The following is a 25941-nucleotide window of genomic DNA, read 5'->3' as shown; positions in this document are numbered from 1 at the left end:
ACAACGGCCACTCTCAGAAATTCTTCTCCTTTTTAAACCATTTAAGTATTGCAGATGTGATTGAAAAAACACTAATACACGAACACTTTAGCCCTCAATACGGAAGAGGATTAGGGCCACTCAAAAAAAAAAAAAAGAAGTCTACTCAATTCTGACTTTTTTCTCAGAATTCTGAGATTAAAGTCAGAATTCTGACTTTTTTCTCAGAATTCTGAGATTAAAGTCAGAATTCTGACTTTTTTCTCAGAATTCTGAGATTAAAGTCAGAATTCTGACTTTTTTCTCAGAATTCTGAGATTAAAGTCAGAATTGAGTAGACTTCTTTTGTTTTTTGAGTGGCCCTAATCCTCTTCCGTACCTCAATTTATATAAGATTCCTTTTTTTTTTTTTTTTTTTTTTACATGTCTGCAATTAAAATATTTCTTGCTTACGGTACTACTTTACGGAAGCAGTAAATCAAAGCTTTAATGAAGAACAGACCACACAGTGATTCAGGGTCACTTCTAAATGCCTACACTCTTCTCCAACAGTGTGTTCTGTTAACATATATTGACGTGTGGCTTAACGCTGGGAAACAATGGTGTGCATGGCAGGAGACAGGAAAAAAAATCAACCGCTTCTGAGAGACAGTGTTTTGCCCACCTACCGTTTGATAAAAAAAAACGACCCATGCTGAAGAGTTATGTTTGCAGACAAGAAAACTCTGGATTCAACTCTGAGAACCTCGTTCTCTCTGTGAAAACCACTGGCTGGTAAATAGACCAATAAAGATGCACTAAGATGAAATACAGCGCAAACCCTTGCAGCGAACACCCACTAACATCTCAGCTGCTCTGTGTAGAGGAGATGATGTGTAGGACTAATAAAAAGTTACCCTAAAAGATGTAATTGCAGATACGGCAGCAGAGCGGAACAACATCCAATATTGGCAGCACAGATTCACAGGCTTTTTTTTCCTGCTTTTACAGATATGTCACATTGTAAATGATTAAATATATCAACAAAGCAACATCTTGTGGGCCTTAAAAACGATAAGGAAAGCTGATTTTCATTTTCTTTTACAGAATATGTCCCTTCCTAAAAAAATGTTTTAAGCCTCTCTGGAGCGTTAAAGTCTTAGCAGCAAAAACTGGATCTGCAACTCAGCATTTTAACATTTTTATTTTCATTTAACACAAAATGATTAGTGGGTTTTGAATAATTTCCACTCACTTCAACAGAACCTCATCCAACTAACTTTCAGTACAACTTAAAAGGCAGAATATGTTAAAAAGTAAACATCAAGGCCCTTTGCTAAAAAAAAATTAGCTGGGAGAACTAAATACTTTTAGTATTATTGTCTACAATTATTGTCATATCATTTACTTGAACAGATATAAATCAGTTCATTTAAACTGCTTTCATCTCAGGCTTTATTTTTACTGAGCTTATCTTCTTATAGTGATTACACTGAAACTAACACAAGGAGCTGAAAATGTGCCGCCTTCTAATTATTTGAGTTCCTCTCCTTTAAAAAGGAATCTCCAAGCACTTTGAACTTAGCAATTTACAGAGTATAAACATATAAATTATATAATTAAACCAGGTTTCAGATGTTAGCCAGCTCTGTCAGAAAATAAATCATGTCTTTATTCCCTGAGAAGGAACATCCACTAAATTGCTATCTGTGATTTACCTCTTTTAGCAGGTGGTGACTATTTGCCAGTGAGTTAGGCTGTGCAGATTCTTTTAAGAGTTTTAAATATTACTCACATAACAACCACCGACTTTAGAATAGTGTCATCATTTTGTGACAGACCAACACTTATTAGCTCTTCGTTGTCGATTTGCAGCCAAAAGAACTCCCCCCTCGTCCATACAACTCTGTATGGACTCAAAAAAACTCAACACCTATTAGCAGCAATTTTTTTGTGATGCATACAACCTGACTTTGATCAATTTTAAATTAAACATATGCATTAGCATAAACTAACACACAAAAAATGCCATTTTATATAAGCTAAATGTAATAAAAAATGTTTCTACATACAATTACAAGTAACGGCTCACTAATATTGTTAATTTATTGAACAGAAAAGATTCACCTCAATCCTTCAATGAGCCAGCAAGGACAACCAACACTAGATTAATATTTGCTTTTAGTTTCCATTTTTCTCTTTTATTTTATTTAAAATTTCCTAGATTTTATTTCAACTGTTTTTTACTTGCCTTTATTCTCATTTTATTTTTCAATGTTTTAATTATGTAACACACTTTGCATTGTTCTTGTACTGAAATGTGCTATACAAATAAATGTGACTTGCCTAGATGGTCCCACTCACACTATCTGGCAGAACGTAAACGTAACGAGTGCAATTCAAGTATTTTGATTGGATCCGATCTTGGAGCCACAGGATTTGTGCCCCACAGCTGTTTAAACCAACATTGCTTGGTCGGCCCCCAATATCAAGGCACCTCAACAGACTTATATATATATATATATATATATATATATATATATATATACAAATGTTTATAACAGAATTTTATAGGTAAGCCTTTTTCTTTTTTTTTTTTTTTTTTTACAATATGACTCAATAAAAAAATAATCATGTCCCACTTATTATTGTGAACATAGAGCTCCACAGCAACATCTGGTGGGGCCTGGTCCCACTGACCCCAAATGCAGAGATGCTACAGCTGTCTATATATTACAGGATATTCCATGCATGTTCCAGTTATACATTAGCGCCGCCCAGTAGACCCAAAAAATTTATTTTACCTTTGTGGGTTGTAATGTGAAAAAAGTGGCAATGTTAAAGGGGGATTGATACATGTGTAAGGTGCTGTATGTAGGTGCTAAACAAGATTTTATATCTTAGCTTCTTGCATAGCCATCTGTTCTGCTTTCTAACTTCAGTTTGCATCCATATGGGGCTGACTTCAAGTTCCTCTTTTGCTTTTTTTTTTTTTTTTTTTTAGCAGGAACAGGCTTCTTTTTTTCATTTTGTCTCTGAACTCTAGTTACTGAATAAAAACTGAAGACTGTTCAGTGTGACGGGTGGAAAATGGAAATATCTCCACTTCAGCCTGAGCTCTGACAGGATCCCCACAAAGATTGGCCTGACAAGCTAAAACCTTGTTGCACTTGTCCGCTTGCGCTCCCACCAGTTTGCAGCACAGCAAAGACTGTTTCTATGGGAATGTATGTGTGAAAAAGTGCTGGAGTAATTTCTTTTAAAATCTTTGAGTTTCTCTCAAACATACAGCAGAGCGGATGCTTGTTGCCATGGAAAAGATACCAAATGGAATCAGTAATTCAACATGAAGTCACTAAACCCTGCAGCATCAGCCTAAGGTAACGGCAGGGATAAAAACCTGTAACATATACATGTTCTATCTCTGTCTTCCCTTGGCTGTTCAGAGCTTCGAGCAGAACGTTCTGAACTAATGTTTGCAACGATAATGACTGCAAAACGTGCTTCCGGCACAGCAGTTAAACCTTCCAGTCTTGCGAGGTCTTCTCAATTTGTTAATGTATTACACACAGTTATTTACAGCCACGTTATCAAGCTCGGCCCTAATAAGTTCGTCCAAAGCTTCTTGGTAAATTTATTTTATGGCTTCCATTTGGCATTAATACCAGATTAGTCTGCATTAAAGGTAATTAGGTGAACAGAATAAATTGAAGGAAATGAGACATGGGAAAGCTCTTACCAGGAAAGATATAACATGACTATCTTTAGTTCTTTCCTGCTTGTCAGAGAAGATTAATAAAAGGTGTTTTATTGTCCTGGAGCGTTTCAACCACAGAGTGATCATGACTTAAAATACTGACATCAAAAAGCAAAGACTGCGCCTCTACTAAAGATATAACACATGCCTATTGCTCATTAAGGGGATCTGCACAGAAAAACGTCTTTGTGTTTAAAAAGACACCCCAACAGGGACAACTGTGACAGCTTAGCGTTTTAACTCTGCTGTGTCATTCGCGTTTGGAGCCCCCATACCACTGCGAAACAACAGCTAGCATTAATACCTGCTGGCACAGAATAAACTAAGCGGAACCATGATACGATTAAGAGCAGTCAATATGCAGGGTATAATAGCTGTCCAAATTAGTTGAAGAAATAGTTGAAGAAAACTTGAACTTTTTTTCTGGGTTTCTCTGAAGTAGTTACTATTGGTCCATATTTTACCTACCGTAGATATATATATATATATATATATATACATATATATATATATATATATATATATACGTGTGTGTGTGTATATATTTTTTTTTTTTTACGTATTCATGTTTTGTAATGCACCAGAGGTAGGACCTGATAATTCAGCCGAGACACAAAGAGCAGTTTTAAATATTTCAATAACAGGTGTAGAGAGACTGGAGACTGGCTGAGACGCGCTCAGGAACCACTGAAGGGAGAGAGGACAGGATCGATGAAATACTTGACTCGGGAGACGTGGAACGTGGGATGAATCCTCATCATACGGGGAAGCTGCAGGCGGACAGCCACAGGATTAATCACCTTGGAGATAGAAGACGGTCTCACGAAGCGAGGAGCCAGTTTGCTACAGTCCACTCGCAGAGGCAAGTCCTTAGTGGACAACCACACCTTCTGTCCAGCCTGGTACACAGGATCAGGAATAGGACAACAATTAGCAGATCCAACCTAGCTCTGGGATATCTCAAGCATAATTCTCCTGGTTCTCCTCCAAACCCTTTGACACCTCAGCGCAACAGCATGGGCCAAATTAACCTTAGCTTCTCTCTCCTGGATAGAGAATACAGGTGGTTGATAACCATAAACCACATAGAAAGGTTAAATCACTGTGGTGCTGGACAGTAGAGAATTCAGAGAGTGTTTGACCCAGAGAAGGTTGTGCAACCACCTGTTAGGTTCTTGACCACACATAATGCAAAGTTTTGTCTCAATCTCTTCGTTAATCCTCTCTGTCTGACCATCAGGCTGGGAATAGAAAAACAGAAGACAGACTAATGTTGACTCCAAGCAAAGAACGAAACTCCTTCCAAAACCTAGAGCCGAACTGGAGTCCTCGAGCCACGAAAATGTCAATGCAGTGAAGACAAAACACTTCTTTTGCCAGGATCTTTGCTAATTATTTGGAGGAAGGGAGCTTCTTCAGAGGACCCATGTGAGTCATCTTTGAAAAACGGCCTACTATTGTGAGTATGACAGTGTAGTTATCAGCGGGAGGTAGACCCGTAATTAAATCCCTCTAGATATGAGACCAACACTGAGATGGGACAAGAAGTGGTTGTAACAACCCTGAGGGAGGTCTTTGAGAAAGCTTAGCGGAGTTGCAGACTGAACATGCCGACACAAATTCTCTGATGTCCTTGGAAATGATGCCCCACCAGAGACCACCTCCAGAGTCTTCTTGAGGCCAAGGTGACAGGTCAGCAGAGAGTTGTGGCACAGAGATAGGATTTGAGGAACCAGCTCATTGGGCACACACAACTTCTCCTTGGGACAGGCCTTGGGAATCAGCAGGTTCTGATGAGCCTCACGAATACTTTGTTCTAACTGGGACACAGCAAAACGAACACGCTCAGGAAGAATGTAGATATCAGCACGACTAGGACCATATACCAAAGAGGATTCTTCATTTGGGGACAGGGCTTCTGGCTTAGTGTACTTGGATCCAGGTCTGTATGACAGAGAGAAGTAAAACCTTGAGAAGAATAAAGCCCATCAGGCTTGCCTAGGATTAAACCTTTTAGCTGACTTCACATACTGAAGATTTTTAAGGTCAGTCTGAACAACAAATGGTTCACCGGCCATGTCCAACCAGTGTTGCCACTCCTCAAATGCTAGACGCTCTCTGTCTCCCACATCATAGTTGCATTCTACTGGCCAGAGAGATCTAGAGAAGAAGGCACATGGGTGAACCTTGTTGTCACCTCCTCGCTGGCTGAGAATTGCTCAGACACCAGAGTTGGATGCATCCTCCGCGACGATGAACTGTTTGGCTGGAACAGGTGAGTTGGATTTGGTAGAAGTGATAGAATGTAAGGGAGCTGAGATCTGACTGAAGTTACAGATGAACTTGCGATAAAAGTCGGCGAAACCCAGAAATCTTCGTAGCTGTTTGTGATCCGATGGTGTGGGCCAATTCTGGACAGCAGTTACTTTGGCAGGGTCCATGGAAACCTGATCAGGGGAGATAATGAAACCCAGGAAGGAGGTGGATGACTGGCGGAACTCGCACTTCTCCGCCTTAATTAACTAGGGAGCAGGGAGTGATGTCAGCAGTCAGCAGGCTCACCTGGCCGGTATGGCCATGCCAGTAGTTAGCACAGTTACAGGTGCAAAAATTAAAGGCTAATTGCTAGAACAGCACAGGGACCAAGGAGTGACGTCATCAGTCAACAGCAGAGAAACAGAACCACAGCAAAGCTGTGAACGTTACATGTTTATTCCCTTTGACTCTTTCACATGGCTTTTATACTGAAGAGAGCAAACTGTGCCCCTTTGGAGTTGTTGGTGCAACTGACTCCAATAAAAAAATGCATTTTTGAATGCTCTATATTTTTTTCTAAGGTGATGAAATCTCTTCAGAATTCCAATTTTCATTGCAATCCACAAGGTACAGATCCTTTTAATGAATAATGTATTAACACATTTCCAGATATGGAAGGGTAAAAAAGAAAACTTCTCAACTTTATTGCAAGAAAGTAATATATGATCAGTATCAACGTTGCTGCCAATTTTTGACACTGATGCTACAACCCCTCACCAGCAGAAAAAGTTTGACTGAACTTAATAATGGAATCCATAAAAATACAAAGAAAAAGTAGACTACATGTTATTTCTATAGTACTCTTGAAAATAGCTTTTTCATGTGTTTACAGGACTTATGTGGAGCAGGAAATTCAGGGACCCACAAGAGCTACGTTCTAAATATAAAGTTTATTTTTTTTCTTCATTAATGATAATTGTTACCTGAAGAAAGTAAAAATGATCATCTTCCACAGCTTCTCCCGAGTTCCCATATAGCCAACCAGTGTGTCCTTGTGTATTTATCTGACCTCTGCACTCTAAATCTCTGGGTTAACTGTTTAAGACCATGATAGGAAGCTGTAGAGTGTGGTTTCGCAACATTTTTTGGTATTTGAATAATTTATAACCTTGCAAAAGTGAGATCATCTTTGCATTAGAAAATTAGATGGATGGAATTTACATAGCTCTTTTCCAGTGAAACTGACTACTCAAAGCATTTTACGCTAGAACCGAACTCACCCAATCACACTCACTAATGCGCACACATCCATGGACGATAGGCAGATTAGTAGGCAACATGATTTTAAGTGCCTTGCCAAGGGGCATATCAAAATGTGATGGGGAAGATAGAATCAACCCTACAACCTTCCGACTGCAAGACAACTGAGCCACAGTCGCCCAGTTAGAACTTACAGATAGTGTTTTCTTTTTACCACAATTGTGCAGGCTGCACCCACACAACAAAAAGAACCAACACCACTCTGGAGCCTGTGCTGCGTGCTTATTAGAGCTAATTTTAGTTTGCGCACTTTAAAGTCTACCCATCTTTTTAGTTTCAAGTATAGACATCTCTGGACAGCTGAGGTGCTGTTTGGATGTCTTTTCAGCCCAAATACTGATGGCAGCATGAGTGGCAGGTAAAGAATCCCAGTGCTACTTCCAGGGCATCAGATAATAGTTATATGATATCTCTATATCTTTTGAGAACAAAACGTGTTGTCTTTGGTTTTACAACCACTCAGAAGATGAGCACATAACAAAAGAAGAAAAAAAGACAGCGATTTTTCTACATTTCCACAATAGATGTCCAATTCAGTTTAACATATATATTAGTATATCTAGCGCAACATCTATTTCTTGCACCAAGAAAATAAATGTATTAATTCACTCTTCCTGGTGAGTAAGTAAGTTGTGGTGTAGTCTCTTCAAAGCTATGTCCATCTAATGTGGATTTCCATTCTTGAGGCTAGGAAAAGTGTTATTAAAGTCATTAAAGTGGTTTTGTAAATTTTTTTTTTAAGTATTATTTACATAAAGTGGACCAATTTTTGAGGAAAAGAGTCTAAATCACAAAAAAAACACAGTAAACCTTAGAGTTAGGGCTACTCTACATCTTCAGTGACCACTGCTGGCGAGGCGATCCCATTAAACTGAAAAGGCTTACCGAATCATCATTCTTTCCAATGATAATCAAATCCCAAATGCTCACTTGGCAGGGACACTGAGAGCACCTGGAAGTTTTGAAAGCAGCAAAGGGAGTATTTCGATGAATGTCAAACAGCTGGTGTTCGGTAGGGGAGGCCAATCTACAGTGTGCGTTTCTGCCTAATCACAGCCCAAAAACTTTCAGGGTATGCATCTTGGGATGAGACCTTTAGAAATTAGAAACAGATGCCAGAGGAGGGCATCTGTAGGCCATTCACCCAGTGGCACAGTTTGTCCTCCGGCAGAGACGAAGGTGAAGCAGCATTTCGCCACAACAGTTTCAGCAGGGAAAGCTGACTGCAATGCAATTTTTACCCTACAATATGAAATTAATTAATTAATTAATTAGCACTCTTACCTTACCAGCATTTTCCAACATGACAAAATGATGCAAATCCAGATTAAGTTCGATGCTATTTCCTGTTCTTTAGTCTCGCATCATTCTATTTTTCTTCTAAAACTTAGGTTGTAGCCAGTATGTTTATTTGCAACATTCAATAGCCACAAAATTTCATCCTATTATTCAAATAGCTGCAACCCGCACACCTGAGTCCCAGATGAGCGTAAGAAAACAATATTCAAATATTGTCTTGCCCCTCCTCATGCAGTCAAACAACTTTGACCTGCAAAGTAACACTCCCCAAATATCTAAGACTCTATGAGTAATGTTGGACAATTGACATTTAAAGAGAGAAAAGTGATGACACACACAGCGTCCTCTCTGAGAGAGCTATGCTGGACAATTTATTTCCCTGCCTGCCCACTACACTGGTATATATGTCCCTTCGGGGCATAACTATTGGCCGAGCTTTTAGTGCAACTAACTGTATGTGCTCTCTTTCATCCTCTAGACTTGAAAACTGTCTCAAAGCTTATCTGCTTAACTGTGTTTCTCTCGTAGATGAAACCACTAAAGAAGCTTGTGCTGCCATTACATTGTTACTTTTCTTTCACATAGAAAGGACTCCTGGAGCAGTGCTTCTGTATTTATTTTGTGTCTCTGCTCTGTCTCCTCAAATCTGCACTTGGCCGGGGCAGATGGTCATTCACACGGACTCTGGTTCTGCTAGAAGTTTCTTGCAGTTTAAAGGGGAGTTTTCCTCTCCACCACTGCTACAGGCAGGCATGCTCGGTATGAGGGATTGCTGCAAAGTCAACGACACAATGCAAGTGTTTGTCCACTGTCACTTGAATTCTGCAGGGTTTCTTTGAATACAAAGCTTTTTGACCAGTTTGAATAATAAAATCAACTTGACTGCATTGTTGGACAATTAGGATCAACTGAAATGTATGTAGCTGACTTGGAATCTGTCTGTATGGTTGAATTTAATTGACCTTCTTTCTTGTAAAGTGACTTGAGATGACATTTGTTGGGAAGTGGCACATTATAAGTAACCAAATTTTGACTGTAAATAAATATGCAGAATGATAACATGGTCTGGTGACCATAAGGTGATGTTCCTTGTTATAGACATAGGAGATGGTGAGATCATGCTTAAATGACATCTATTAGTATTTATAACTTTCCCTTTCAAATTGCATTTTCTCTTCAGATTAAGAACAGTTACATTCATTTTCATGTTAAAAATGATAACAATTGAAAACACGGTCAAAAATATTGCGAATGAAACGTCCCACACCAGTGCATAACACATCGAACAGCCAATTAGACAGAAGACATAGTAAAATCTTGTCAAATGTGAGTTTAAAAGGCAAAGGTTTCTATGAAGGGCTGGACAATAATTGCATATGCAGTATAATCAGAATAATAAAAAAATCTAATCTATCGTATTTGCAATTTGTCACAGATAATAATCACTTTTGCATAATAGATTGGACCTGTAAATCTTTCATGTACGTGCTGCTCCAGTTCTGGCCAGCATAATTACTCCCTTCTCTGCCAACAACTGTCACTAAACAGCAACAGTGAATGAAAGCAACTAAATCTCTCCCTTTTGTTTCTGTTTTACACCTAATCAGGCCATGGTTTAATGCTGAGAGTATTCCTGAATTAGAGGAACATCATTTTCAATAAGTTCTTTCAAAGGCACTCGTTGTCATGCCACTCAAAGTGAGTCTGTCTGCAGTGTGTTGTTTTTTTTAAGATAATATGTAGTTTGGTTCTAAAAAGTCACTTCAAGTACATGTTGAGGTTGGACAGAAAGTCAAAATAATTATATACAATCTGTTCTTGATTTGGTACTGAGGAAAATGTTGTCACTTCTTTAGGTAATTATTGTGGGCAGGTGTAGAGAGAGGTTATTGCTTTTATTCAGTACTGAGGTACAATCAACTCAGCATATTTCATAATGAGACACACACATCGAAAAATAAAAACCAATGCAACCCCCCCCCCCCCAAAAAAAAAACAGTTTCTCACATAATAAACTTTATGCTCACAACAAACATCTCAGATTGCCTTGATGATGTGGCTCTAGACTCCCACAGATCTGTTGGTATGAACTGTGCATTGTTTTCTGTGTATGACAACAGGCAGTCTCCCTCCGCTATTATGTTTCACCAACATCCGTATATCACAGTGCCTTTTTGTTTTTCAGAGGCATCGGCCCAAAAGCTGTTTATTTTAGCTCAATAATATCATATTTTACTTAAACGTTTGGTTCTTCTTTGTTTCAATCTAAGACGCTGCTACTGTCATTAAATAAATCAGTTATAATGTTCTTTCAAAACCCTTTATCCCCCGACTTGAGGACTTTATGTCTTACAATTATAGATGTGTTTGATTCTGTTGGTCTTTGGTCATTTACAGGCTGCTTATACAACCGATCTGTAGGTCTTCTTTTGGGTTAGACCACCGGGTTCATCCTTCAATGCCTAAACTCATCAGTGAGGCTTGTTTACCCATAGACTGCCACTAATTCATTGGCCATCTTTTGGTAATCAGTGCAAACACCGCACAAGACCTGCAGCGTCGTAATCCAGCCATCTCAGTTTAGCTTCAAGAGCCGGGTAATGTATCCCACTTCTTGACACGCAGGACTTGATAATCGATAGAATTCGCCTCACCTGTCGAGGTTTTTAATGTCGTCGCTGATTGTTGTAATCTTGCTTTGGGCTGGAAACATTAATCTGTGAGGGGAAAACGCATTCATCTGCAGCGATAGAGTCCATTACGGCTGTGTTTTCCTCCTGCAGATAAATTGCGCTGCGATGGAGGTGTCACATCCACTGAATTAAATCTGCTTATGCGTAGATAATAACTCCATCTAACTCAAACTAACGTTTCGCCTGAATTTGCAACTCAACTCACCCCCCCACCCCCCCGTCCTTCCTCTCCGATAAATTACTCGTGATGAAAATATTTTGTCAGCAAGAGCCGCACTGACACGTCCCTGTAATGCCGCAATCAGTGATTACATCTAATCGCTTTCATCTAAATGTGTTTGTACAGTTTGACGCTTGTGCAAAACTATACACAGTTTTGCAGCAACACCAAGTAAACTGAAGGAAAGCCTGCGTCCTCACAGGGTGTTGGTTTTCCCCTGGTGTCTTCAAACTTATATGCAACAGCTTTGCGTCTTCCTCTGATCTTGGTTTAAATGATTCAGGTGTCTCAGTGCTACCCAGAAACAAACGCACAGAGAAAATGAGGGGTTTAACTTATTCAGCAAATGCAAGGATTAAGGCTGTGGAGCACAGCATTTGCTTTGCTTGACTGACATTCAGTTCTTCAGCGTTCTGGTTTCTCTTTCCTTTCTCTTCCCAGATAATTGAATGATAAGCAGCCTGTACTGAATCCAGCTTGGCTTTAACGTTGTATTATTATTATTATTGGCATTCAGCTCCTTTTTTGTTAAAAAATGCAAATGAAACATTTACGCATGCCTATGCCGGCTTTTTTTTTTAAGCAAAATATCAACACATGCCATCATTACTGTCAATGCAAAATATCCTGTTTTGTTTTTTATTACTTCTTTTTTTTTTTTATAAAAGCAGCATATTTTAGAGCTTCCCTGTTCTCATTATGGAAATCATTATGTTACGCCTGTAAATGAGCATAAAAATCACAAATTAGGAATTCCGTTATCATGTTTCACCTTTCCGTGCGCTTCACTTAACAAGGGTTACGAAATCAATGTAATTACCTGTTACTGAAATGATTGTACATCTTCAATAATCAAGATATGAAACAAGGATATATAAAAAAGCGCGTGCAGATGGAATGATGTCTCAGAGCTACTCTTGTAGAAATATCATGGAAAATGCATGGATTAAGAGCTGGGTCCACTCTTTTCCGGTTGACTGGCACATGATCCGGCTAGAGGTGATGGCAGGAGGATCACTTTAGTTCCTTTCAAAAAACACTTCCAGCTAGGATTGAGAAGATCTTGAGGGTATTTTTGATTTGATGGCGTGAGACGACCAGAGAGGTTAAGGTTACGCCTTAAACCCAGCAGCGTCATAACGATTAGCATGTGAAAGGGTAAGTCAGGTTCTTGGGTTGATGGTTTGATGCAGCGATGTAACTTTGCTGTGAAGTCACGTCATATCGTCTTCCATTTTGTAGGGGTTAAGGCTACCATTTCATACCCATGTGCTCAACCATAGAATATCACTTTATCTTTCTTGTTGGTTAATTATTGCGATGATTTATGCAGGTAATTATTGAGAAAAGGTAGGCTTTTATGAAGTATAACAGTTTATGACCCCTGACCATAACCAAAACAACTGAGCAAACGCCTGCCTTAGATTCTATTTATTGGTGTGAAGTGACAGGATATTCTTACAGTAGACCATAAGTAAGTTATGTTCCCAAGCGCAGCACAAAATGACACATGGTCAGGACGAAACATCCCGAGGCAGACATGAAAATCCAGGAAGGAGATGACCACAACGAGTGGACATATGGCAGAACTACGCTGTTAAAGGGAAGCCGGTTAATGCAATGCTTCAGGTGTACGCATTGTTTGATAAGCTATTTGATCCTCTGCTTGTTGCACCAGTATGTACATAGTGAGGACCAAGAAAGAGACAGTAAATATTACTTAATTTGTTATGAGACTTTTTAATTTCAAGTTGATGATTTGTAAAAGGGAACTCATTATGTATTTTATGAAGGCTGCTTTACATTGCAAAAGTTTTTAATTTCAGTATATTCTGATATATATCTGATTTATAGAGGCCAAAATCCTTGCTATGACACTAAATGAAACACCCTAGCTCTAAAGAAACACTTTAGAGACTGTACAAAAAAATGAGAAGATGGATATGGGTCAACAGGAACTGCAAGAACATTTTGATGATATGGCCGATTCCTTCACGATTCTGTACTTTTTAGGACCCAAATCTTTTACTTTTTTTGTAAAAAAATAAAAAAATAAATAAAATAATACACATTTACAACCTAAATTTGTTGTCTGTGTTTCTAGATTTCATCTTTTTCACATCTGGCTCTCTTTTAATTTTTTCTTCAATGTCTTTCCTATAGATTTTTTTTTACAGTTGTGAATACCAGCTTTTATTTTTTTTATTATTATTTTCTCTGCGCTTTTTAAATTTTTGACATTTGTTGACATTTTAAAACGTTTTATAGATTTAAAGTGCATTTGAGCAGATTCAGCTGTATTTCCAGGGGCATACATAGAAAATGGGCTTACTTTGTTACAGTAAGGGCTGTTATCATACAAAGCTAAAGACTTGTGTAACTTATTGCCTTAGAGATCAAGCGCTCGAACCGGCTGAAGATCACCTCCGTCATGAGAACTTGTATTCTTTCCTAGTCAAGGTTATTCAACTGTGTGCACCGAAGGCCTGAATGTGCGCAGGTTTCCTTCGACAACACAAACAACAGTAGGTGATTTCTCTGATTAGTTTCTCCACTTTGGTTAATCACTGCAATTACCACACCACCGAGCCAATGGAAAGCATGTACTTAGATAGTTTTCTTTTTGTTTCTAATTTAATTAGCAACTTGCCTGCTCCATTAGCAGGTAAAACACAGCTGGGGGAAAAAAAAAAAAAAAGCTGTGATGAAAAATGTCCCCAGTGCGCTTCAGTCTGGTAGCAATGGCCCAAAAGGAGTTGCGTTGTTTCTTAGCACAGATGATAATCATAACATAGTACCAGAGAAATGATCTGTCCACTCTAAAAATGAAGCATTTATTTACTGCAGGAAACTAATCATACATATACAGACACAGCTCAATGCATCATTGAAAGTTGTTTTTCCCCAGTAAGTCCATTCAAAAAGCAAAACTCCTTACACAAATAACGATATAAAGTGTTTATTTCAGCTCATTTTCATAATATTGGCACTGATGAATGAAAATAGAAAATTATTTTTATCTGAAATTCTTCATGATGCATTAAAACAAATAAAATAAGTTTGTAAAGGAAGCCCATTTTGCAGCCTTTAGCTCATCTGCATTCTTGGCTTTGGTGTCTTTCATCTTCCTCTTGGCATTAATAAATAGTTCTTTTGTGGGGATTAGATCAAGTTTGCTGGCAAGACAAACATAGTAATGTCATGGTAATTAAAGGTGGTATTGGTAGTTTTCCTGGTGGATAGCTGCTCAGACTTCAGAGTTGGGGAAGAAAGACAGTAAACAAACACCTGTAGATGACATGGCTCTGATTGCTGCTGTTTCTAGTTTAGGAGTTGTTCATAAAAACAAAGAATGTGAGTTTTAAAATGGCCTGGATACCGGAGCCTGTGGTTATACTTGTTACTTGTGCACGTTTTTTATCCCACATTTTTCCTTCCACTAAACTTTCCATTACAGCGTTGATACAGCACTCTGAAAAGCTCCACTGGCAAATGGCCAAGTGTGTTTGTCTGCAAGATTGTGTAGGATATTAACTTTCTTTCATAAAAATCTTTTTTTTCTCTCTCTCTCTATCTTATGCAATATTGAATATTTCTGAGAAATTTAACTTTGGGTTCTCATAAGCTAGAGGCTATACTAATTAAAATGAGCAAATATCCATTCATCCATTTTCTGACCCGCTTAATCCCTCATGGGGTCGCAGGGGGTGCTGGTGCCTATATCCAGCGTTCACTGGGCAAGAGGTGGGGTATTAGCAAATATAATTGCTTGAAATATATTTACTTCTGTATGATGAAACCATAAAACAGTTTTACCTATTGAATTAAATGACTAAAAAACATGACTTTTCTCTGATGTTCTAATTAATTGAGATGCATCTTTGTTTCAAGTCAGTGTACAGTCATACGCAATAAACTGAGGCTTGTTTATAAGTTTAAAAGAACCTTGTGAAAATAACAACAGATATTAAACATTCTTATCATAAATCCTACATATTTGTGTTTTTTTGGTCGGATGTAATATTTTAATCCTAAATGTTAAGGCGTTCATTAGTGAAAAGTATCATATCTAACAGAGATATTAGCTTTTAACACCAGTCTCTGTGAGTAATTGCTCCTTATAATGTATTTCACATAGGTAATTGAGATAGAAAAATAAACAAACTTTTCAATAATATTCCAATTTATTGAATACTATTTGCTAACTAAAATTTATGACTCACGAGACAAGTGTTTGACCCAAAACAATTTTTCAATTCTTGAGAAAAATGTATGTATCCTGTACAAATTCCAGAATATTTCCTACATATTCGGAAGTGGCAGAGTACACCAGATGAATTTGTAGCTCAGTAAGCTACATAGACAATCAGACAGTCAGTGTGCCAGTTAGAACGGCAAACGAGTCCATCACACACCCCAAAACACCACCAACCTCAACAAAAATCATGCTCTGGGAACGATTTTTGACAGCTGCTGTGCCTCAGTGCCTCCCTCTCCCCATGCACACTCTCCACACATATCTTCACTTAAGATTTCTCTTTTAACTAGCTCTATCCACATCAGCTCTGATTTATTGAAATCTAAAACATTACACTTGACAACAGCCCCCCCCCCCCCTATTAATTCTCTCTCTGTCAGTTATCTGAATATCAGGCCGCTAACTAGTAGGCATGAAGACAACCAGTCTCTCAGTTCATTGTGCGGCCCCAATAAAAACAGTGGCCGTTCACTCAGAGACGCGCCTTAAAGCAGGCAGCCAGTCAGCCAGTGAACCCGGCAGACCGTTGAGTTTGTGCTCAGGGAGCATGACAGTGTTTTAACACACCAATTACTGTGAGACAGCAGTAAAGCTGTTTGGTAGCTTGGCACTCAGCCACACTACAAGTACCACTATCGATTTACAGAGAGACACAGTAAGCACATGATGAGAGGGAACAGTGGCACATGAGGGACAAAGATCTAGGAACGGCAAAAAAGAAAAAAAAAAGAAAAGACATTCACACATTCCGTAGGCGTCACGATGCGTTCGGGCAGAATAGAAACACCAGCTTGTTTATTGCGTCTATGTTCGTCTGTTGGTGCGCATTCTGCAAAAACAGGGCCGGGCCACAGAGGAGGCCGAGATGAATCGTGGCAGGTCTCCCTCGATCCTGCTCCTCATTTTGTCACTCTGTTTGCTGCTGTAATGCACTTAATTTTGGAGTTTGACAGAGGGAGGAGAGGAAGAAATACAGAATGTGTAAAAAAATAAAAATAAGTGGAGAGAGAAAAACAGGAGAGCAATGATTTGACTTTGAGACAAATAAATGTGGCAGAGGGAGATACATGAAAAACCGAGGTAGATGGAGACTTTCTAACGCACATTCTATCTTAACGAGCGTAGAAAGTGTGAAAGTGTGAAAAAAAATCCTTTCTGCTATCTTTTCTGTTCAAATGCTTCTCCATGTGTGCCCGTTGAAATCGCATTGTTGCACAGAAAGTGTTTGCTTAGAAAAACGTACACCGACAAGGTCAAACTGACTGATTAGGCCAGTGTAACTTATCCATTTGATGCCTAAAAGACTGTTTTGCAGTTCGAAGGGAGTACACCCCTTTGGGTTCGGTATGGCTCGTCCAATCAACCATTCGTTCTTCAAGGACTTTGTCTTGCTGTTTGCAACTGATGTGTGGGAAACCCTTCTCAGGCCATGGGAGACTATATATCAGCTAGCCAAAGTTCTGTCTAGTTAGAAACAGAGGGATCAGACCGAAGGAACTGTTTGCCATACTCTGTTTCTCATCTCTGCAGAGATTCAATAAATGGGCTGACTAAGGATTATCACCAGTCTCCTTTTTTTTTTTACCTGAAAGCTGCACAGTTAATTTAGTATTTTTACCTTTAACAAAAGTAATTAAATTCCTAGTTTCTGTACTTAAACGAACTATACCTGATCCTGGACAAATTCAAATCCGTAAGTGAGGAGAACGGTTTAGTTTGAACTGTAAGCCCCGCCCCCAACAGTTTTCCCCCAATGAGAAATGCACGATATGCACGAGACTAAACACGTGTCTCAAGCTCATGCACAATCCTCCTCAGAAAATGAGGCTGAACTTTTCTTCGTTTTCTTTGACATAAATGCCTACGTCTCGGGTAAATTATATTTTCTAATGAGAATGGGCAATACTTGCATGCATGTCGTGCTGTGCTGTTTACTTAGCCTATCATACACGCACTGGAGGAGCTGCTGCTTAGCAACGGCTCCGGACTTCCCTGTGCCATTGACAGAGAAGTTGGTCCTTGGTTGTCCCCAGGTTGCTGCTTATTCCTACTAAAAAATACTGAACTTGCTCGACTGCGCGCGTAGTCAATTGTTATTATAAAATGACGTCTTTTAACTCATCATTGCGTTCCTTTAACCACTCCCCCCTCTCTCTAAATAAAATGAAAGACCAAGAAAGAGGCTTGATTTGTTGCAATGCACTTAATGGAATATTAAAGCACTGCATAGTGTGTCTGTAACAAATCAAAATTCTCATCATAGCAACAAAACAAATGCACAACAAAATCAAAACTAGGAATTCACTAAAGAGATAGTTTGGTGAGCAGAAATTATGATTATCAATTTGACCCTCTCGACCAGTTAGATCCGAGGGTTGGAGTCTTGGGAATCCATTTTTGTTTTGCCCATGAACGCACCATACCTAAGCACACACAGGTTCCCATAATCTTGGAGAACATTTTAGTGAACTAAATAGAAAAGCTTCAACACGCATTACTTAGCTTTCGCCTGAAAGAACCTGCACATAAAATAATATATAATAATGTAGTTTGCATTTTACAGAATCTCTGAACAACTCGCTTATAAAACCTTTCCGAAAGAAGCTTTTTTCATCATCCTCAACATCGTCAGTGAAGTCCAAGGTCAAAACCAGCAGTGCATCAAAACAAAATCAGCCGATTGAACGGAATCAGCCGGTCTAACTAGCTTTACTGGTGATTGGAGAGTTGGCTAATGTTTATTGTCTGTTTTTCTTTTTTCAAAGTCAGTGAACGCACCATCCCAAAGCTCTTTACAGCAAAAACAACACTGTTCAGCGTGGAAGCCATCGCCAAGGAAGTTGTTGCTAGCCTGTTGGCATTTAGCTTAATTAAGACCTTTAAGCTTTATACATTTGTGTCCTACTGCTGTGGAACTTGATCTGTTTAAAAACTGGAAACTACATGTATACAGCTACAATTATATATATATATATATATATATATATATATATATATATATATATATATATATATATATATATATATATATATATATATATATATATATATGCCTTAGAAAATAAAATGTACATCCAGAAAGACAAAGGATAAAACTGTGATGGAGTTCTACACAAACTTCTTTTTTACAACAACTATTGTTTCCCCCGATGGCCATTAAATTAAAAGACAGGTGAAGTGGTTTTCATCTTGCTGGCCTTTTATATTGGTGTAAACAGTGCCCCTAGTCTTTTGGTAAAAAATGCCTATCAAGTAATTACCAGTTTCATTTAAAAGTGCGGCAAACTGTACTTTCAAAAAGCTTTGGTTGCAAACCCATCATTTCTGTTCGTTTTATGGCCTATGCCAACCAAATGCACAGAGAACAGTCGTTTAAGACAAATACTCACAGCCAGGAGTATCTGCAGGGAGGAGTGAGCCACTTCGATGAACTCAAAGTCCATCAGACAGCCAGATATAGATATATATCTGTGGTCCTCGGGTGCCCAAGAGGGAGGAGGGGTGATGGGTGTCACCCTGCACCCGGGGCCGTTCTCCATCCACCAGGAGCGATGCATGGACAGGTTGAACGTCAGGACAAGGTCAGACTCCTGGGGAGACGGACAGAAAGACAGGCAGGCAGACGGTCAGAGACAGACAGAAAGAAGGTGAGTTGAATTACATCCTGAGACAGAGGTCAGAGCAGGCTGAAAGTCAGAGCAAGTTTTTTTTTATTTTATTATTTTTTCACCAATGGTTTAATCAAACTGGATTGTGGTGGTTAAGTACTAAAAATAGAAGAGGAGGTTATACCTCTGATGATGAAGGATAACTGAGATTAGCCGCGTACATTAGGCAGGGAAAAGGGAAGAATAATGGCAGCAGGTCGGAGAAATAAAGAAAAAACAGTCACAGAGCCTGGTTTGGAGATCATGGTTGTTGTCTTGGCTTTCAGTCAGAGACAGAGAAGAGAGGTTTTCTGTTTCTGGTGTCATGTAAGGGTCGGTAACTAAAAGGCAACGGCAACGGTTTGAGGCATCACAGAAACATTAATGCAGAGAAATGAGAACTATGGGGATGAAGTGGTACGTTATGGTGGGCGTGGCAGCTTTCGCACAGTGACTTTTAGAGAAGAAAAAACAACGTTGATCAACAATTTAGACCAACACTGATAATAGCTCAAAGTTAATGAAATAACTTAGTCATTGCGATAATTCAGATTTACCAATGCTAATAAAAAATAACTAGCTACCAGTGGCCATAAGTTTCTTGTGACAAGGTAAAATAAAAAAGGGATGTAGTGTACACACAGTGCTGCTCCTCTCCAAACCATTGCTGCCCTGACAGTTACCTGGTAGAAAGAAGGCAACTACATTTTTGGGGTGGGCTGGTGCCTATCTCCAGCAGTCATTGGGCAAGAGACGGGACAAACACATCACTCAAACCATCACCCAAACCTAAGGGGTAATTTAGAGAGACCAAATAACCAACAGTGATGTAAATGGATAGTGGGAGGACGCCTGAGTACCCAGAGAGAACCAACACATGCAAAGGGAGTACATGCAGAAACACGGCAGGATTAAAACCCGGGACCTTCCCGGATAAAAAACAATGTGGGCTACCAACGCGTCATGCTGCGTACTTCAACATTTAGTGGATTTTTATTAAATATTTCCCCTAAGATCTGTGTCAAAATTAAATAAATATAAATGGTATAGATAACAATAATATACCACTAATAACGAATGCTATTTTAGTAACAACAGGAATAATTGTGGTTTTTCTGTCAAATAAAAGTGTTATACATCTGTGTTAATACCATGATAAAGTGCACACATTGTGTTTTAGGATGTACTTATCAAACAAGGAACATTTCATACCAGTCCACGTCTATTCAGCAGATCTTCCCATTGCAGCATGGCTTTGATCAATCTTAATGTTAATATTTCAGGGAAATAAGCAAGTTATCCCATTTAGGTTCCAGAAGACACAATTGCTAATCTTGGACACGCTGACTTGCCTTCTGGAAGAATCACAATAAAAATAATGAAATAAAAACATTTGAAATAAAAAAAATGGGTTTTATGTTTCTGAAACTTTTCACAAGTTTCACATTTTGCCTCTTGAAATAACTTAACACTGGAAATACATGTTAGGAAAGTTCCCGCATGTGTTTTTGCATTCCACTACACAATCATATTTTCACACTTGGAAATAAATACTGGAAAACATCAGCACATTTCTAAGAACACCCAGTGAATCATGAAACAAATTTTAAAAAGTAGAAAACAGGATCCTTTCAGAGACAGCCATGCCAATGAGGCAAACAGACATCAAACATGATCAGTCCACGGGTAGAATGAGACTAATAGATCAAAACCTCTTTGAGTGACCAATATAATACAAAATACTCAGACATTTTCTGTGGATTTACCTTTCCACATTTTTTACAGCTTTTTACATTAGCGACGGGCATAACATGGGTTTTTGCAGCACTTTTTATTACAGTCCAAATGGTCCCATGCTGTTACAAAGCATATTGTCTGATCAGGTTTCACTTTACTGTTTAAAGTTGCAAGACTCCTAATGAAACTTAATAAATTAGTAATAACTACCACACAGAACCAGTCGTTCCAGTGGTGCAAACAGAAATCAAATATGTTCAATCAGCTATTTATTGAATGAAAAGACTGTGTTCTTTAAAGTGACAATGAAAGAAAAAAAATACATAATGTAATATAAAAACCACTTTGAAAGCCATATTTTCTTGTGTTTTGCCAAAATGAAATAGCTTTTTTTTTGTTCCAAGCAATTACGCCATTTATGATAAAACTATGCCCCGCAGCCACTCTCCCATAAACGTTCAAAGTTGTAACTTTTATAGCCACACTCATATACTGCCACTCTGTTTAATTTACTCAATCTAGCTTTAAACCGCTGAAAGTGAAATTAAACAGAGCACTGGTTCCTGATCAGTTTAAGAGAACATGATTTCACTCTTTAGATTTGTCTCAGGCTTCACCTTAAACACACTTGACTCATTCACCTTTCTACAATAGCCTCCCTATTTTTGGCTCTGTTCATTTTCCAATAATTTGCATTGCAGTCTATCCTTTTCTCTCGTCTTTTCTTCCTGGTCCTCTCTCTATTTCTGTGTAATGAGTAAATGCCTCATTAGCACAGAGCTCTGATTAATGCCATCTCCCCTTGTTGTGCTCCTCTTTTTAATGAATAAAGTCTCTTCAAATTTCTCCCCTGCTCCCTCCTTGCCACCACTCTTCATCTCTCTGTCACTGCCTTCTTCATACCTTTGTCCCTATCTTTTTTATATTATTCTATTTCTCACACAACCCTTCCTTCTTGCTCTGTACTGACTGTCCTTTATTCTCTGTTAAAAGGGGCCAGGGAAAAGGGTTGTAATTATTTCACTAAGATATTATCCATCAGCGCTTAGCTAATGAGCCTATTTAAAAAACCACACATACACACAAACAAATGTAATCCCCAGTTAAAAGCTGAATTTGCCAAAATGTCATTAAGATCAGACAGGATTCAATGCTGCTAACTCCGCTGTGCACGCTTTATTTGTGAGGGTAATGAAACTGTGAATAAGAGGAGAACGTGGTCAAACTGCTCAGGTTTTTTTTTTTTTTGTCCTAATTTGGCCCACTGGTAGAAAAAAATGCTCCACAAGAACTTTAGTTTTGGGAAGAGAGTGCAGTAGTTAAGATCTAATGTTTTATAACAAAATAAATCCTATAAAATACAGTTTTAAAAGGAAGAGCAATTAGCTAAATCAAACCATTTCACTCAACTGAGTAAGCTAGGTGATTGGTAGCATAATCCTCTATCAACGGCTGATTTATTAAACAAATTTGTAGTTTTTAAAACCTGGTCTAATAAGAATCTGATGAGAAATCTGGTGAGCAGCAATGCAAGTGTCCAAGCAAGTCCGAGTATTTTTAAAATGAAGCTATATATCACAGGGCAACCAGACGTTTTGGATGACATGTCCCCGGCAAAGGCTGCCTCCAGAAAGACAAATCTTCAATGTACTAAAAGAAACAAGCAATATTTGTTCAGAAGTTATAAAAAGGTTGTGATTGCAGTAATGTAAAAAAAAAAGTTTGAGATTATTGAAACATGTCATTCTCATTCCCTATCAGAAACAAACCTACTGGGATTGGTTGGCTAATAACTTAGCATCTTAATATTCTATTTTTTTTTTTTTTATTAGTTCGAATTCTGAACTTTAACTAATTCTTGGTTCACACAGCAAGATTTTAAAATTGTCGGCTGATTTTCACAAGATGTGAGACACCACACATAATGACAAAAAAAAAATCGTAGCTATAAGAGGTTTGCTCTCACAGTGTGTGGTGTCTGCTAAAACACGTCACATTCAACGGGTTAGTTTGTCCTCGGGAAACTCCACAGACGACTAGGCTATCCGGCAAAAGCAATCCAACATCATCAATGTCCCCAATTTGAGGTCAGAGCGGTCCCGACGTCCTTCTGAGCTGAATAGATCGCTCTTAACACTCCACACACTGCAGGAATTTCTCTTAAGATTATTTTAAGAGAAATTCTGATAATTGGTACATGTCAGAGAGGGAAGATCGGGGCAAATATCAGGCTAATTGTCCTGCTGTGTGGACCCAGCATTAGCCAATTTTACTACACTCTTTTATTTTTCAGACATTCTGTTGTAACTCCTCTGTTTGGAGCTATTGTCCTGCTTATGGCTCAATTTAAGCACAGCTTTAGCTGTCAGATAGATGGCCTCATTTGACTGCTGAATGCTCTGATACACAGAGGAGTAAGGTGTCACCATCACCATGCTAACACCTTGGTTGACAGCGGACATATATACAGTATGTTTGTGCCGATGTGCGGTGTTTGGTATTCACCGGACGCGACACTGTGCACGAAGACATTTAACATGCCGGAGACTTGGAGAGTCTCTTAGATGTAGCCCGTGTAGAGTAGTTGTCCTGCAATCAGAAGGTTATGGGTTCGATTGCAGCTCCCTCCTGTCACATGTAGATGTGCCCCTGGGCAAGGCACTTAACCCCAAGTTGCATATCGATCTGCGTATCAGTGTCTGAATGTGTGTGTGTGTGTGTGTGTGTGTGTGTGTGTGATTGGGTGAATGTGGCTACAGAGGAGAGCTTTTGAATGGTCAGTATGACTAGAAAAGCATTGTATTAATTCAGCCCATTTATCATTGACATGAAATTTCCAAGAAGGTTACTCGTGGGTACATGGGCACTTGTCTTAGCTGCTTTCCACATCAAGCTGTTTGAAAATAGCCTAAAACCCTTCTCAGGCAGCAATGGAGCATCTATGGCATGGGATGGGCAACTGGCGGCCCGGGGGCCGCACACGGCTCTCGTCATCACTGAGTGCGGCCCGCGAATAGATCAATAATAATTTAATAAAAAAATAAAAAATAAAAAAAAACAACAACTTGTAATTATATGTTTGAGCGATAGAGGGCGCGCCATACCCAAACAATAGCGGGCACGGGCCGCTTTGCAACAGCGAGGAAGAAAGTCAAAGAGCCATGGCCACTAGCAGTAGCATAAAGGGAAAACTTGACAGAGAAAGTCACATTTTTCAGACAAAATGGGAAGAAGTACGGACATGGGGAATTTTTTTTTTTTGCGTTCCCTCACAAAGGTTTTTGCGTTCCCTCGAGGTACGGCTGATTTATGCATTGTGGTCTCTTGTCATTCACACACAACAATAAACCGTGAGAGCCGATGTGAGTTTTGAAACTGCAAAGCTTTGTCTTAAGCGGAAGATCAAACGTGCATCTACACAGCACCGCGTTCACGGACCAGTGTGATGCATTCGCGAGCGTCAGAAAGCTATGGTGCATTCAGGAGCATGGGACATTACATTTTTCAGAATAAAAAGCTAGCAGATGTGCATAATCAAAAAATAACAGAAATACAATTATAGAGCATTCAGTATTGTAAGAAAGCCCACACTGTTTCTGGATAGACACGTTATTGTTTGAGTTAAGTTGTGTTCCGTTTTATGCCTCTTTCCTTGTAAATTTGAAATGTCCCATGCTCCTGAATGCATTGATATGGAGGAGTTTAAATTCTCTTTTAGCAATTTTTTTTTTAAAGCAAACGGTTTCTCTTTTGCTTAAGGACATATTAAAATGCATTTATATGCAGAAAATAGTTATATATTGGTGCAGTAAACATACAGATATAAATTCATCTAAAATTTGTTCGTATTGAGAATAATTTGTAGCGCCTTTCATATCCAATTATTTGAAGTGCGTTGTCATGTGGCCCTCCAATGGTCGTGCTGAAAACAATTTGGCCCTCTTTATCATGGAAGTTGCCCATCCCTGATCTATGCCAATGACCGCAAACTCAAATCTTCGTCCTGCAACTGTTAGACGTGTTCCATGCCCTGCACACCTGAATCGCACGGCTTCATTGCCTCGCGAGCATGCAGTCAAGCTCTAGAGAGCTCTGCTAATGAGCTATTATTTGTGTCAGGTCTGTGGAAGCAGTGACGCATTTAAAAGTTGCAGGACAATGGCCCCTGGAGGACCGGAGTCCGAGGTCACCGACGCGTACGGAAAAGTACTTCTCTGTGGTCACTGCCGATGTGTTTCCCCTCCTGGCTTTGTGGCGGTGACACCTGCTTGTTTCTTTTCCTCCCAAATCCTGTGCAAGCAGCGACGATTTAGTAAGCTTTGTGACATAGTTTTTCATCGGGACTTTGTTTTGGGTTAATAAATAACGGAAGTCTTGAACCTGTTTTGGGTTTGTGTTTTTTTACATTCTGATATATAGACCCTGAAAGAGGATATACTTTCTTCTTCCACTCGTGTATTATACAGCCCTAATGCAAATATAACATGTCGTCCTTTCCAATGTGCCTGTGCATCGCTGATGTTAGGATCAAAACAGAGCAGGCGGAAATGAGATAGTTAAACACAATATATCGTGAACTAATCTTATACTTATATACACATATGAAACCCTCCGGATATTAAGAGATGTAACAGACGATGCCGACGTAGCTCCCTTACCAGCAGAAAGCAAACAAATTAAAAAGCAGCTGTGCACCGGCAGAGATATATTGATCCTATTTGTTTGAATTTATGTCGCAAGGCGGATGAAGTCATGGCTCTAAAAACATCTTGAGGTATTAATTTGGTGATTTATGA

General features: G+C 39.0%; 1 protein-coding gene across 1 annotated transcript in view; it reads right to left on the bottom strand.

Moving 5' to 3' along the window:
• LOC105930578 (sodium/potassium transporting ATPase interacting 2) overlaps nucleotides 1-25941 on the bottom strand; it is a 140759-nt gene that overhangs the window by 25766 nt on the left and 89052 nt on the right. Inside the window, exon 4 of the mRNA XM_012868856.3 lies at nucleotides 19151-19351. Coding sequence (XP_012724310.1) covers nucleotides 19151-19351 — 201 coding nt within the window. The remainder of the gene's footprint in view (nucleotides 1-19150; nucleotides 19352-25941) is intronic.

The sequence above is a fragment of the Fundulus heteroclitus genome, chromosome 15, assembly GCF_011125445.2.
Source record: "Fundulus heteroclitus isolate FHET01 chromosome 15, MU-UCD_Fhet_4.1, whole genome shotgun sequence".
Lineage (NCBI taxonomy): Eukaryota > Metazoa > Chordata > Actinopteri > Cyprinodontiformes > Fundulidae > Fundulus > Fundulus heteroclitus.
This window is presented reverse-complemented; position numbering and strand designations above follow the sequence as displayed.